General features: G+C 42.8%; 1 protein-coding gene across 1 annotated transcript in view; it reads right to left on the bottom strand.

Annotated features, from left to right (window-relative positions):
- Window positions 1-7,663: 7,663 nt before the first annotated feature.
- stx6 (syntaxin 6) overlaps window positions 7,664-15,263 on the bottom strand; it is a 32,554-nt gene continuing 24,954 nt past the window's right edge. Inside the window, exon 8 of the mRNA XM_080195989.1 lies at window positions 7,664-8,950. Within this exon, the coding sequence (XP_080052115.1) occupies window positions 8,874-8,950 (77 nt within the window). The 3' untranslated portion in view covers window positions 7,664-8,873. The remainder of the gene's footprint in view (window positions 8,951-15,263) is intronic.

Raw genomic sequence — 15,263 nt, 5'->3', positions numbered from 1 at the left:
CGCAAGGATATTTTGGCCTTGGAGGGAGTGCAGAGGAGGTTTACTAGGCTGATACCGGAGTTGAGGGGGTTGAGCTATGAGGAGAGGCTGAATAAACTAGGCTTGTACTCGTTAGAGTTTAGAAGAATGAGGGGAGATCTCATTGAGACGTATAAGATGATGAATGGGATGGATAGGATAGAGGTGGAGAGACTCTTCCCGCTCAGAAAGGACAGTAGGACTAGAGGCCACAGCCTCAAGGTAAAGGGGGGGCGGTTTAGAACGGAGTTGAGGAGGAACTTCTTCACTCAAAGGATGGTGAATCTCTGGAATTCTCTGCCCGTTGAAGTGGTGGAGGCTGCCTCGCTAAATATATTTAAGACGCGGGTTGATGGGTTTTTGATAAGCGAGGGGATTAAGGGTTATGGGGAGAGGGCGGGAATGTGGAACTGAGCCACGACAGATCAGCCACGATCTTATTGAATGGCGGGGCAGGCTCGAAGGGCTAGATGGCCTAATCCTGCTCCTACTTCTTATGTTCTTATGTTCTATTTCCTCTCTCCTTCCTTTGTTGAATTGTAGAGTGACGTTTGTTCCCTTCCACTCCTCAGGGATGGTTCTGAAATCTAGTGAACTCTGGAAGATCAAAACCCATAGTCTCAATACCCCTAGCTACCACTTCTAAAACACTGGGGCATAAGCCATCGGGTCCAGGGGATGTGCCGATTTTTAGTTCTATTAATTTCTCCTGCTCGGTATCACAGTGGTTAGCATTGCAACCTCAGTTCCAGGGACCCAGGTTCAGTACTGGCCCTGGGTGAGTGTCTGTGGAGGTGTGCTGTAACATATAAAGGGTTGGGAACCACCGCTCTAGACAGCAAATGTAGGAGAGAAACATTCTGTAATTGGAGCAGCAGCAAACACCCACGGAAGTTAATTCGGGGCCTGAAGAGCTGAGTTTGGTGGTGTAAGGACCATGAACCAAAGGAGAAAGGTCTGGGCAGCTGACAATGTGGAGCAAGGCCCAGGGAGTGGAAATGCTAGGATGCAGATGCCAAGGAGCGTAGGTGCCAGAAACTGGGATCCAGACATCCAGAGCAGTTCCCACATGGGCCAGAGCATGATATGAGGCAGCCAGGGGTGGGGCCCACTGGCATCTGATAAAGCAAGTGACTAGTGGCTGTGTGGGGGTAGGGGGGGTGGGGGCGGTGTGTTGGAGGCAGGAGTATCATAGAAACATAAAAATCTTACAGTGCAGAAGGAGGCCATTTGGCCCATTAAGTCTGCACCAACCACAATCCCATCCAGGCCCTTATCCCTACATATTTTCCCACTAATCCCTCTAATCTACACATCTCAGGACATTAAGGGCAATTTTAGCGTGGCCAATCAACCTAACCCGCACATCTTTGGTATGTGGGGGAGTTTGGAGAGTGTGAAGTGGGTAAGGGGGGAATGTGAGTGGGAGAGGGAGTGTGTGTCAGGGGAGCGTGTCTGTAAATCTAGCTCACTCACAGTATCAGGATTCTTACTCACCCTCACCATGATGCTGTGTCATCCACTCTCTCTCTGGCTGAAGGTGAGTGTGAGCACCCTGAGACTGGGAGTGAGCCGGACACATCTTATAGTACTCAAATACTCACTTTTATTGCTCACTGTGTTTTTTGCTCAGCAACCTGTTTCTTTTCAGACTTGAGGTTTTTTTTTTAAATACATTTTTAACACTGTGCCAAACTTTATCTTTCTGAAATCTACTCATTAGCCCCTTGAGTGAAAAATGATTTGAAGTATGTGCAAAAAGGTAGTATAAGCCTGATGTAGTGGATATCTGCTGGACTAGTGGTCAACGTATTAATTACTCCAGTAGAACGAGTTCAAATCCAACCACAGGAGAGTCTATTTTAAAGGAGCAAAGGGTGATTTGAATGGAGTTATGTCAGGCATAATCTAGTTAAATGGTGAAACAGGCCTGAGGAACTAAATGGCCTCCTAAATCTATACTCCTAATCATGCTTCACAAATGCAACTTTCAGAGTAGATAAGGGAGAAAGTCAATGTTACATATTTGCATTTTCGAAAAGCGTTTGATAAGGTGGTGCACAAAATGTGGTTACACAAGGTTAAGGCTCAGGGGATTTGGGATAATATTGAGCAACAATATTGATTACTTATTGAGACTGGGAAATGTTGGTGTTTGTATGACCTGCGTGTCCTTGTACACAAATCAGAGGAAGTTACCATCCAGTAGTCAATTAGGAAATCCTTTAATATATTACAAAAGGGATTGGAAAATGAGTGATGAAGTGATGGGACCATACCTAGAGTACAGTATACAGTTTGGGCTTCCTCACCTAAGGAAGCATAAAATGACCCTTGAACGAATACAATGATAGTTCACTCTGATTCCTGTGATCATGGGATTGTCCTTTGATGAGAGATTGAGTGGGGCATTATTCCCTGGGATTTAGAATGAGATGTGATCACATTGAAACGTGTAAAATTCTTAACGGGTAGAGATAGTGGGAGAGTATTTCTTGTAGCTGGGAAATCTGATATATGGGATCTCTGTCTGAGAATAAAGGTTGGCCATTTAGGAATGGGTCGTGGATCAATTTCTTCACTGGAATGTTGTAACTATTTTTCAATCCTCCACAACAGTATCTGGGATGACAAACTGGACTGAGGTAGATCAGCCATGATCTTACTGAATAACATCATGCAATAGGCTCAAAAGACTGAATGCTGGCTTCTGCTCCTATCTATTTTTTATGTTCTTATTCTCCTGGTCCAGCAATGTCTCAACTTTAAATTCTGACGCTGGTCTTCAAATCCCTCCAATCTCTGTAACGTACAATACCATCACAGATCTTGGCACTCACGGGCAATTAGTGATGGGCAAAAGTTCCTTCAATGCTGGTCTCTGGTACAATAATTGTGAATTATTGTGAATACCATGCACAATAATTGTCAATGAGGGGTCCTGCCACCTGCAGTAGTCTAGTTAGATAAAGAGTAAAGGTCCTTTTAGAAAGAGCTATATTCACAGTGGGGTGCTGTACCAGTGAGGCCTATTCCCATTTCCCACATTATCCATGTCTTTTTTAATTCATTCATGGGATGTGAGCATCGCTGGCTAGGCAGGATTTATTGCCCATCCATGATGACATTTTGCTGTGTATCTGGAGTCACATCTAGGCCAGACCAGGTGGCGGATTTCCTTCCCTACTGAACGAGATGGGTTTTTATGACTATCAACAATGGTTTCATGGTCATCATTAGACTTTTAATTACAGATTTTTGTTAATTCAAATTTTACCATCTGCCATGGTGGGATTCAAACCCGAGTCTACAGAACATTACCTGGGTCTCTGGATTACTAGTCCAGTGGCAAATACCACTCCGCCACTGCCTCCCCTGTGGTCTATCATAGAAACCCCACAGTACAGAAAGAGGCCATTCAGCCCCATCCAGTCTGCACCGACCACAATCCCACCCAGGCCCTACCCCCATACCCCTACATATTTTACCCACTAATCCTTCTAACCTACACATCTCAGGACACTAAGGGGCAATTTAAGCATGGCCGATTAACCTAACCTACACATCTTTGGACTGTGGGAGGAAACCGGAGCAAACCAACGCAGACGTGAGGACAATGTGCAAACTCTACACAGACAGTGACCTGAGCCGGGAATCGAACCCAGGTCCCTGGAGCTGTGAAGCAGCAGTGCTAACCATTGTGCTACCGTGCCACCCATCATCAAGTTTGTCATCTTGTGCCCACTTCATCTTTCTGTCCCTTCTCTTCACTCCCCAGAAATTTCTTTCCAAGTTTATTGATAAACAGTCAGAATAAAAAGCAGAGTATAATTGTACATTATTTATTTACACACCAGACTGTGACCATGGGAATCAGAAGACGCAAAGTAACCTTGTAATTGTGCATTTATATCAAGCCTTTCACAATTTCAAGAACACCCAAAGCATTTTAACAGCCAATTAAGTATTTTTAAGTAGTCATTTTATAATGTAATTGTACACAGCAAGCTCCCACTTATTGCAAATGTGTTAACAACATTAGAACCTGTTTTCTTTTGAGGAATGAATATTGTTCAGTTCACCTCCTGCTCCTCAAGATTATGCAGTGGATGCTCCTCAGAGACTAGTGAGGAGCTCAGCCAAAAGGCAGCACTTTGACAGCGCAGCATTCCCTCAGTACTGCACTGAGAGAGTCTTTCTAAATTATGTTCGAGTTCCCAGAGTGGGACTTGAACCAATGACTCTGGCTCAGAGGAAACCTCTAACCGCTGTATCATACTCAGTGCCGATGTCACATTAAAAAGCCAGCAAGTGGGAATTAGTCAAGGCTGGATGGAGGACAGTTGCTTGAGAACAGTTAACAGAAGGATCATCCCAAAAAGAGCAATTGATTGACAGATATGTTTTGATCATGGTTACAAACCACAAATATTCACAACAGCGGTGTTCTCGAATCCGTGACCCTACACCAATCCCCTAGTCCAACATCTGAAATGTGGCTTGCAGAGTGTGTTAGAATCTGCTGATTTTCCCTCACTCCAGCCATCAAAACTCCAACAGGTTGCAGGAATTACAAGGCAGCAGGTATCACTTATCAGTGCTTAGTCCCATCAGCAAGCTCACAACAGCTTCTAACCCCATCTCCAGTCCTACCAAAAACTGATGGGATCATCACATCTGTCATGGGTTTTGGACCATATTAAAATACCTTTGAATGATTTAAATTTTCTACTTACTGCAAAAGTTCCTAATTCCATTTTTTTAAAAATTAAACAGCTCAATATATCTCCTTCTAATACTGTTTGGGAAAAGTTAAAACATTTCTTCTGATAAAAAGAATAAGAATAATAATCTTCCAGCTCCTTCAAGTCGGTTCTACCATTAGATTAGATCATCTATCTTTCCAACAGGGTTCTGTAACCAAGCGGCACAGTGTTACACCAGTTATCACTGCTGCCTCACAGGGGCCTGGATTCAATTCCAGTCTTGAGAGAATGCGTGTGGAGTTTTTAAGCTCTCCCCGTGTCTGTAGGGTTTCCCTCTGGTGTTCCAGTTTCCTCCCATAGTCCAAATTGTGCAGATTAGGTTGATTGATCATGCTAAATTGCCCCTTAGTGGTCCAAGATGTGCAGAGGGATTAGTAGGGTAAGTATCTGGTGCTATGGGGAGATGGCCTAGGTAAGATGATCTGTTGGGAGATTTGGTGCAGTCTCTATGGGCTGAATGGTCTCCTTCTGCACTCTAAGAATTCTTCATAGAATCCCTACCTTCGAGTCTGCACCAACCACAATCCACTCAGGCCCTATTCCCGTAACCTCACGTACTTACCCTGCAAGTCCCCGACACTTGGGTTAATTTAGCATGGCCAAACAACCCAACCCTCACATCTTTGGACTGTAGGAGGAAACCAGAGAACCCGGAGGAAACCCATGCAGAGATGGGGAGAATGTGCAAACTCCATACAGACAATGACCCGTGGCTGAAATTGAACTGGGGTCCCTGGTGCTATGAGATAGCAGTGCTAACCACTGTGTCACCGTGCTTTTCTATAACCCTTAATATCCTGATCTAACAAAGAGATTGATCAATTTTCAATTGAATCCCAAAACATTGCTGAGGCTGTATGAGTGTTTCAGATTTCCACCACGATGTGTATGTGAAGCAAATGCTTCATAACTGCATAGCTAATTAAAGGGGCTCTGTTTTTAACAGGTCATGACCTCACCCCACACCCTATTCTAGACTCTTCTTCCAAGAGAAAGATTTTCTTGATCCACTCTATCGACTTTAGATCAGATCTTAATTACTTTCAAATTAATTATTACCCCCTACAAGTCCATGTCCCTACCCCCTTCCCCAACACTTCCATTACTATCATTCTTCCCTGGAGACAGTTCTGGATGTCTAGCCTGGGCTTACTTTCCCCGGAGTGTCAGAAAGCATTCATCTGAGGGGCATTTTACAGCCTAGCCTGGTCCCAAAGTCCAGACGCACTGTGCACCAGGTACCATTGGCTGGTGATTAGCAGTGGGCAACCTGGTTGACTTCATGTGTCCCCTACCTGGCTCTTCACCCAAAGTCAAGGTAAACAAAGTAAATCTTGACACCTTAACTGCCACACCAAGTATAAAGCAGAGATTGAACCTGGGAACAATCTTAGTCGCGCATTGGAGACCACTGGGGTTTGGGGGTGGGGGTGAAGAGTTTTAGTTCAGACTGCAAGTGGCAAAAGAAGAAAACCATATGGTGTACAGTTACAAACCAGCCCTGATAAGGAAAGTTCTTCAAGTGGCATTCGCTGGCAGTAGAATTACTTTGGCTGTTATTTCCCCACAGAGAGGTACAAAGATAACAAAAAAAATACAATGCTGCATTACTGTCAGTGCAAAACAAAGGTACAAAGTGCAAGCGACACACATACACGCACACACCTGACTAAAGTCTAATCACAAGGACATCTTAATTTTGACAACTGTAGTTTGGAGTTTTGTGTACATAGTAAGGGTTTACTCTAGGAGATATTCTGCAATACCCTTTGAAATTTGAAGGGCTACAGGGAAGCTGATTTTTAAAGGCAAACACCACAGCAGAAAGACTTGTGGCTGAATTTTAATCGGGTGGAAGAGGAGATTTGTTGGGGGCAGAGGAGGGAGAACAATGATAAAGAAAGGTGGTTGAGACTGGGGATAAGTCAGTAGTTGAAGGTTACAGTTCTGCTCAAGTGGTTACTTGAAATGCAATAACCACAGATTAATCCACCTACATTCCCCCTGCATCACCGCCTCCCTCCAGTAATATTACTCACTCTCACACCTCTGCTTTTTAAAGGGTTGTGTTTCAATATGAACCTAGTTGATTTTTAACTGGGGTGGGTGGGTGGGTGGGTGGGTGGGTGGGGTGAAAGGTGAGGTGATCGGAGGGAGGTATACATTTGACTAAGATCAGCTGATGCCAATGCAGATGAAGACAGGCTTTCAGAATGCATAGTGACCCCGTGGTCAGAACGTGCTTCTGGTGGACACCTAGATGTCAGTCACATCAGGAAGCCCTGGGGTGGTTGCACAGTTTTCTGCTGCTCATTGTCCACTCAGCCTGTGCCTCGCAAGAATGATGTAGAGATGCCGGCGTTGGACTGGGGTAAACACAGTATGAAGTCTGACAACACCAGGTTTAAGTCCAACCAGTTTATTTGAATCCCTCAAGCTTTTGGAAACAGTGTTCCTTCATCAGGTGTGTGGAAGGTTCTGATCAGAGAAGGGCATATAAAGACACACACAGTTTACAGAATACTGATTAGAATACTGATTAGTCCTGTCTTAAAGGTGCAGACAATGTGAGTGGAGATAGCATTAGCACAGGTTAAAGAGATGTGTATTGTCTCCAGTCAAGACTAAGTGAGATTTTACAAGCCCAGGCAAGTCATGGGGGTTACAGATAGTGCGACATGAACACAAGTTCCCAGTTGAGGCCGTACTCACGTGTGCGGAACTTGGCTATCAGTCTCTGCTCTGCGACTATGCGCTGCCGTGTGTCGCGAAGGCCACTCACATTGTCTGCATCTTTAAGATTTGAATAGCAGGTTCGCTGCAAAGACTTGATTCTAATCAGTATTCTGTAAACTGTGTGTGACTTTATAGGCCCCTCTCTGATCAGAACCTTCCACACACCTGACGAAGGGACACCATTTCCGAAAGCTTGTGGGATTACTGTCAAATAAACTGGTTGGACTTTAATCTCGCAAGAACAACAGGTTAAGCCAAGGTTGAACGCATGAAAATTGTTGCTAGCTTATCAGCCATGCAGCCAGAAACATTCACTGCTGTTTGCATGAATTCAAAATGTTAATAGACTGTACAATACAGGTCATACACACAGCCCAGTGAGCTACACAATAGGGAATCAAATACTTTAATGCCTCAAGACACTCAAAAGGCACTAAAAAAGGTTGGTCTGAAATGTACATTTATTTTCAACATGTAATAATTTGGATAATAGTAATTGGGGGATATTTTGCAATGAGGAATAGTTGATGTCAGGAGTTTGAGAGAAATGGATGTTCTTCACTGAATTCACACTCTCTCTCATTAAACTGGACATTGCCATGTACTGCCTCACTCGTGAGCCTGTCAGAATGGAGACCAGTTCAAACCCAATTATAGCTTCTCTTCCGCCCCTCCAATACAATGTTGAAGGTATTTAATGGAGGAGAGTTAATGTTCTAGGAATAGCAGCCCAAGTACCTTGTCAGGTGTGAATGTTAACAGGTTGGTTAACTATGGAAGGCCTCATAGCCTAGCCCAATTCAGTGTGCAGCTCACACCCACACAGACACTCCTGTAAGATAGAGGGCCTACTCGATTTTTCATCTTGTTCAGCCCTAGCTGAGATCAGCTGACTCGGGGTTGATCAGGATCAAAGCTGGGAAGCTTACAGGTCTGGCAGCTGACCAGGCAGCTTCCTTTCTCCAGCAAGAGCGACGTAATTAAGAGAATATGAGCTGTTAACAAGATAGAAATCCTCTGCTTCAAGTTCTAGAAAAGCAGTATGATCCCCGATCTTGGGTGGGTGTAAGACCACGTTTTAGCCGTTCCCCGTTTCTGCAAATGAACAATTTGAAATAATACAAAAGGAATTCCATGATAATTCTGCAGTTGGAAAATCCAATGGATAGAGCTAGGAGGACACACTTGCTGGAGAAACACTCAGTGAGAGAAGACCCACTGCCTGGCCTGGCTGGCTGACCCATGGAAAGCAGGCACCACACAACGAAAGGCTGTTCTTTTGTTTTTCTTCTTTCTGCCCCCTCCTCCATTCTTCCTCTCTCTGGTAAACAGCTCCTGTCCAACTGTGCTGATCTAGAGGGTGAAGAGTAATATCAGCACCACAAGCAGGATGATAAGTAGAACGATGATTCCACACCACTGGCGGCGATCTGAGGGAAGGAAAGAAAATGCCATTGAAATTAAAAAAAAATTGCATTATTAATTTCCTTCACAACTCCTTTGAAAGGGAGCTGGACCGGTTTCTGACTGCACCAGAGTTCACATCATACATCAGCCAACACTATGTTTATGTTATCTCTTGAACATTTTTCATCAACTTAAAGGTGATTTTCCAGGCAATTTTTTCCTTTCTCAGACGAGGGGATTTTCTTTTTGTTCACTTCTAACAGCAGATTGCATGGCTTTGGGAGGGTAGGGGACTACCCAGTACCCCCCGGCCAATATTTATCCCTCAACCAACACCTTCAAAGAAAAAAATCTGGTCATCACATTTTTGTTTGTGGAATCTTGCTGTGCACAAAATAGCTGCCAAAAGTGACTGCAGTTCACAAAAGCGGTTAACTGGCTGGGAAGTGCTTTCGACTGTCCCGAGATAGTAAAAGGAGCTACAAAAATGCAAGCTCTTTCTTTATAATCTGCACTGGTCTCAATTTTGTGGAAGGACCATGGAATGAACTCTTGTCTACATTGGTGCAGAAGTGACTGCCCTTTAGCCTGGATGTCACAAGATGATAAAACATGTCAGCAATAAAAATAAATTAAAAAGAACAAAAAGAGGCAAATGAGGGAAACACTATACATGTTAGGCAATAATGAGAAACTGTACCACCATGTTGACTAAATCAGTGAGAGAAAACTGCTCCCCTCAAAAGGTATTGCTCCATTCAGATGTCTGCTCTTTACTGAGATTATAGCTATTATTCTGCTCATACAATTCCTATATTGGTGCATTCTTTGGTCCAATTAACTAATCAGTAGTAGAAAAGATAATGGTACACTTTCTCAAAGATGTAACAGAAAAGAAACTAGAAACTGAAAATATGATAAAGCAAGGATTCTCAACAAGAAATCTAAAGATGATTGAGGCCTCTGCTGCTAACTCATTCCCAACATCATTAAAATTGCACCTCCCTCCCCCACAAACAATTGGTTCAGCTCTGACTGATCGCTCATCAGCAGCCATCACAATAGTTATATGACCCATCTGATCTCTTACCTCACATGAGCTGAATATTCATCTCAATGAGATAGATATGAAAGCTAAACAGCTGACATTTTATAATACATTCCTCTGATTCACGGAAACATATATGACCATTCTCTTCAATAATCCACAAAGTGCAAATTGTCCAAACAGCAAAGCTATCAGCCAACAAAATACAAGTCACCAAGAAGGCTCCAATACTGAATACAAACATAAGCTCGATTGTCACAACAGAGTTTATACTGGAACTACAAATATGGGCTCGATTCTCACTATACCAATTATACTGAGAATACAAAGGACAGAATTTCACTGTCCCAACAGCCACAGGAATTTGAGCGGGCGAGGTGTGGACTACAGAAAGGTCTGTTGATGTTTGACAGGATTTTACGGTTTCAGGATGAGGGAGGCCGTAAAATCTTGCCCAAATAGTCTGGATTATCACAATAGTATTTACACTGGGAATACAATCACAGACTAGATCCTCACTCTAGTGATTATAGTGAGAATACAAACACAGTCTGAATCCTCACTATAGTGTTTATAAACAGAATACAGTCTGGATTCTCACTATAGTGTTTATGCTGAGAATAAAAACAGTCTGGATCCTCGCTGTAGTGTTTAAACTGAGAACATAAACACAGACTGGAGTCTCACTATAGTGTTTGTAAAGAGAATACAAACAGTTTGGATCCTCGCTGTAGTTTTTATATGAAAATACAAACAGCCTGGATTCTCACTATATAGCGTTTATAGTGAGAATAAAAACCAGTCTGGATTCTCACTATTCTCACTGAGAATAGAAACACAGACCGGGTCCTCACTGTAGTGTTCATACTGAGAATACAAACACAAACGAGATTCTCACTTTGGTGTTTGTATTGAGAATACAAACAGCCTGGATTCTCACTATAGTGCTTATACTGAGAATACAAACAGCATGGATTCTCACTATAATGTTTACACTGAGAATACAATCAGACTCAATTCTCACTATAGTGTTTGTACTGAGGATACATAGTCTGGGTTCTCACTGTAGTATTTATACTGAGAATACAAATACAAACTAGATTCTCACTATGGTGTTTATACTGAGAATACAAACACAGACTGGATCCTCACTATAGTGTTTATACGGAGAACAAACACAGACTGGATTCTCACTATAGTGTTAATGCTGAGAATACAAACACAGACTCGAATCTCACTATAGTGTTTATACTGAGAACACAAACACAGACTGGATTTTCACTATAGTGTTTATGTTGAGAATACAAACATGGGCTTAGTGATACTTGACACTGTTGTGTTCCTATTTTTCCCCTAATTTTATTTGCTTTCCCTCGGTTTTTTACATTCCTCTCCGGGGAACAATTCCAGTGGTACAAGTGGATCTTTGCTGTCCCAATTTTAATTCCCTCACTAATTCCCCCATGAAATGTGATCTTCTGCTGGGGTAACAGTTCCAGATTACCAGCGGTCCAATACTGCTTTGCAGAAATCACTGTTCCTCACACTATAACCTCACAGTTAGCTGACCGCAGTAGCGCCTTTTCTCATACGAAGCAAAGTTGCATTTCTCCTGCAGGAGTTTGATATGGAATAGAATCCCAGCTGGCTATTCCCAATGACCACTCAACCGTGAAATATTACCATATCACATGCTGCCTCTTAGGTCCACTGTTTTAGAAAAGGACCAGAAAATAAGAGTAACCCAGTCCTGAATCTTGATCAATCTTTTTTTCAATTTAATATAAACACAGGCTCTGCGCTGTCAGTTGGTATGTTTTGCAGTTACACCATGATTTGCTGTAAGTTTCTCAGACAGAGATAAAACTATGAGTCAACGACTAAGCTGAAAACAAACCACACACGCCCCGGTGTCACTTCCTGGAAAACTCCCCCTTCACATTTCCTGTTCCATTCCACAACTTCCTGCCGGCTGTGGCCCAGTTCTCTGAATCAAAACCAGTACCATATTAGGGGATTTCCAAGCAGCAGCCTACACATTCCTGGTGGCTGAGCAGACACTGTGAAGCAACTCCCCACTATCAGAAGTTTGAGCCAGACACGATGAACACAAAAACCACACTAATGTGAAACATTTGACAGTCAATTTTATAGACATCAATTTTTCACAACAAACAAGTTCCTTGTCTTTCCCCCAGTGAGTTTAAATACAACAGTTTGTTGGCATAACTGACAACAAACACAGCTTATTTTACTAGTTGAAGTAGTTCTAATTAGAGAGCACTACTGCTTCTTCCTCAGCACTGGATTTTATTTCTCCACTTCAATCTGCTTCCTTCCTTTCCTAATGGCAACAAGACCAGAGAGACCAGCAATCCTTTATTACCTTAGGAATTGGATAGAGAACTATAATAACACTTGTACACCTCACACAGCCCTCGGCCTGGTGCACTGTCCCAACAAACTTCAAAGAAGCTTAAGAAAACAGGGCTTCATTTTTCGATTAGGCACTAATTCGACACTGATTTCAAATACTTAGATCACAACCACTATTCCCAGATTTTTTTTTAGATAGCTGATATTTCTGCTACTGTCAATTACACTTTGTTAGACCCTTCTCTTGTTTCTTTATTTGTCCCATCGCCAGCTCCTCTTGCACAGCATCATCCTTCTGTCATTTAAATACTCCTGCCCCATCACAGACTTTCCATTCTGCTCTTTGTTCTCCTTCTCCTCCTCCACCCGGGCTCTGACTTATAAGCTGTCAAATCTCCAACTTCTGACAGGAGGTCATCCACCTGAAATGTTAACCCTGTAACTTTCTTCACAGATGTTGCCTGACCTGTTCAGATTTTTCTGTTCTTATTCTAATATTTATTTCTAGTCTATTTTAACCATTTAATCACTTTCATAGAGCTGACCTTAAAAACCCTTGCATTCTGCAACTCAGCACTAACATGTTTTTTGTTGCATGTGTGAACAGCAAGCTTAGATAGATTTCTCTGTGACTTTGTCCAAGACATTTATATTATAAATAGCTGAAACCTCAGCATTGTCCCTTGAGCAACTTCACTTTTAAAAGTCTGCTGACTTGTTTCTCCCTTTTATTTCCTTACTGTCCATTAACAAATCTTTAATCCATGCTAATTTCCACCCACACCTCTATGAGTCCTTACTTTGCATATTTATCTTTTGTGTGGCCTTTTAGAAATTCAGGTATACCACATTTACAAGTTCTCCTTTATCTACCCTATTGGTTACATCCTCAAAAAACCCTAGCAAATTTGTCAAACATGATCTTGTTTTAGCAAAACTATGCCTAATCATACTAATCCAAGTACATTGTTATGACTTACTTAATAATAGATTTTGGCATTTTTCCAATGACTAATGTCAGAATAATTGGTCTGTAGTTCTTCTTTCTTTCTTCCTTGTTTGTTAAATGGGGATGTTAAACTTGCTAACTTCCAAACTCTCCAAATTGTTAGAATCTTGGGAATTTTGGAAATCATTACTAGTGCATCCACTATCTATTTTGGAACCCTTGGATATAAGCCATTGGGTCCTGGGGATTTGTTGAATTTTAGATCCCTAAGTTTCTCCAACATTTTTTCCTCTACTAATCAAGTGGACAGCACAGTGGCAAACTAGTTAGAACTACTACCTCAGTGCTAGAGGCTTGAGTTCAAATTCAAAGTTGAGGGATTGGGTGGAGTCTGCAAGTTCTCCCCATGTCTGCATCAGTTTCTTCTGGGTGCTCCAGTTTCCTCCCACAGTCCAATGTAGGTTAGGTGGATCAGCCATGGTAAATGGTGGGGTTACGGGGATAGGCCAGGAGGTGGGCCTAGAGTAAGATGCTCTTTTGAAGAGCTAGTGCAGATTTGATGGGCTAAATTGCTTCCTTCTGCATTGTAGGGATTCTGTGGTTCTATTAATTAAGTTCTTCACGAATATTCTTCGATGTTAGTTATAGTTCAGTTGGTAGCGCTCACCCCCTAAGTTATAAGATTCCACTCCAGGACTTGTGTAAAAAAATTAAAACTGTTACTCCAGTAAGTGGCAATGATGTGCTGCACAGCTGGAGGCATCACCTTTCAGTTGATATGTTAAACTGAGTCCACAATTGCCTGCTCAGATGAATGCAAAAGGTCTCGTGGCACTGTTTCGAAGGACAGGTGAGTTATCCAAAATGTCCCAACCAACATGTGCCCTTCCATCAACATCACAAAAACAGATAATCTGGTCATAATCATATGTTTGTGGAAGGTTGCTGAGTGCACTTGAGCTGCCACAGTTCCTACATTGTAACAGGGATCACACTTTTAAATTGTACTTTGTCAACTGTAAAGCGCTTTTGAGACTTTTGTGAAAAGTGTTACATAAATGCAAGTCTTCCTTTTCATTCTTATCAGCTCCCAAGTTATCCTCTATTTCTGGTTGTAATTTGCACTGTAAAGACAGACAAAATATTTGTCCAGCATCTCTGCCGTTTTGAGGTTGCGATAGGCGAACATGTGGCTAATAGTGACCACAATTCTGTCTACTTTAGGATACGAATGGAAAAAGATGAGAGCTGTCCTAAGGGGAGGGTGCTAAATTGGGGGAAGACTAGATACAGCCGGATTAGGCAGGAGCTTAGGGATACAGACTGGGATAGGCTGTTGGAAGGCAAGACCACGTTAGGCATGTGGGAGTCTTTCAAGGGAAAACTGCAATGGGTGCAGGAAAGGCATGTGCCGGTTAGGAGAAAGGATGGGAAAGGTAGGATTAGAGAGCCGTGGATTTCTAGAGATACAGAAGACCTGGTTAGGAAGAAACGAGAGGCGTATGTCAGGTCTAAGCAACTGGGAAAGGAGAGAGCGTTGGAGGAATACAGAGAGAGTAGGAGGGATCTCAAAAGGGGAGTTAGGAGAGCAAAGAGGGGGCATGAGATGGCTTTGGCAGGTAGGGTTAAGGAGAATCCAAAGGCGTTTTACTCCTATCTTAAGAGCAAAAGGGTGGCTAGGGGTAAAATCGGTCCTCTCAGGGACAGACGTGGGGAATTGTGCTTAGGGGCAGAGGGAATGGGGGAGATCATGAATGAATACTTTGCGTCGGTATTCACGAAGGAGAGGGGCTTGATGTCTGGTACGGTTATCGAGGGAGTGGTAGACCAATTGAAAGATCTATCGATTACGAGGGAAGTGGTGTTAGGGCTTTTAGGTAGCATTAAAACCGATAAATCTCCAGGGCCCAATGGCATTTATCCGAGGCTGCTTAGGGAGGCGAGGGATGAGATTGCTGGGCCT

Source organism: Carcharhinus amblyrhynchos, chromosome 9, assembly GCF_965287045.1.
Source record: "Carcharhinus amblyrhynchos chromosome 9, sCarAmb.v2.hapA, whole genome shotgun sequence".
NCBI classification, from domain to species: domain Eukaryota; kingdom Metazoa; phylum Chordata; class Chondrichthyes; order Carcharhiniformes; family Carcharhinidae; genus Carcharhinus; species Carcharhinus amblyrhynchos.
This window is presented reverse-complemented; position numbering and strand designations above follow the sequence as displayed.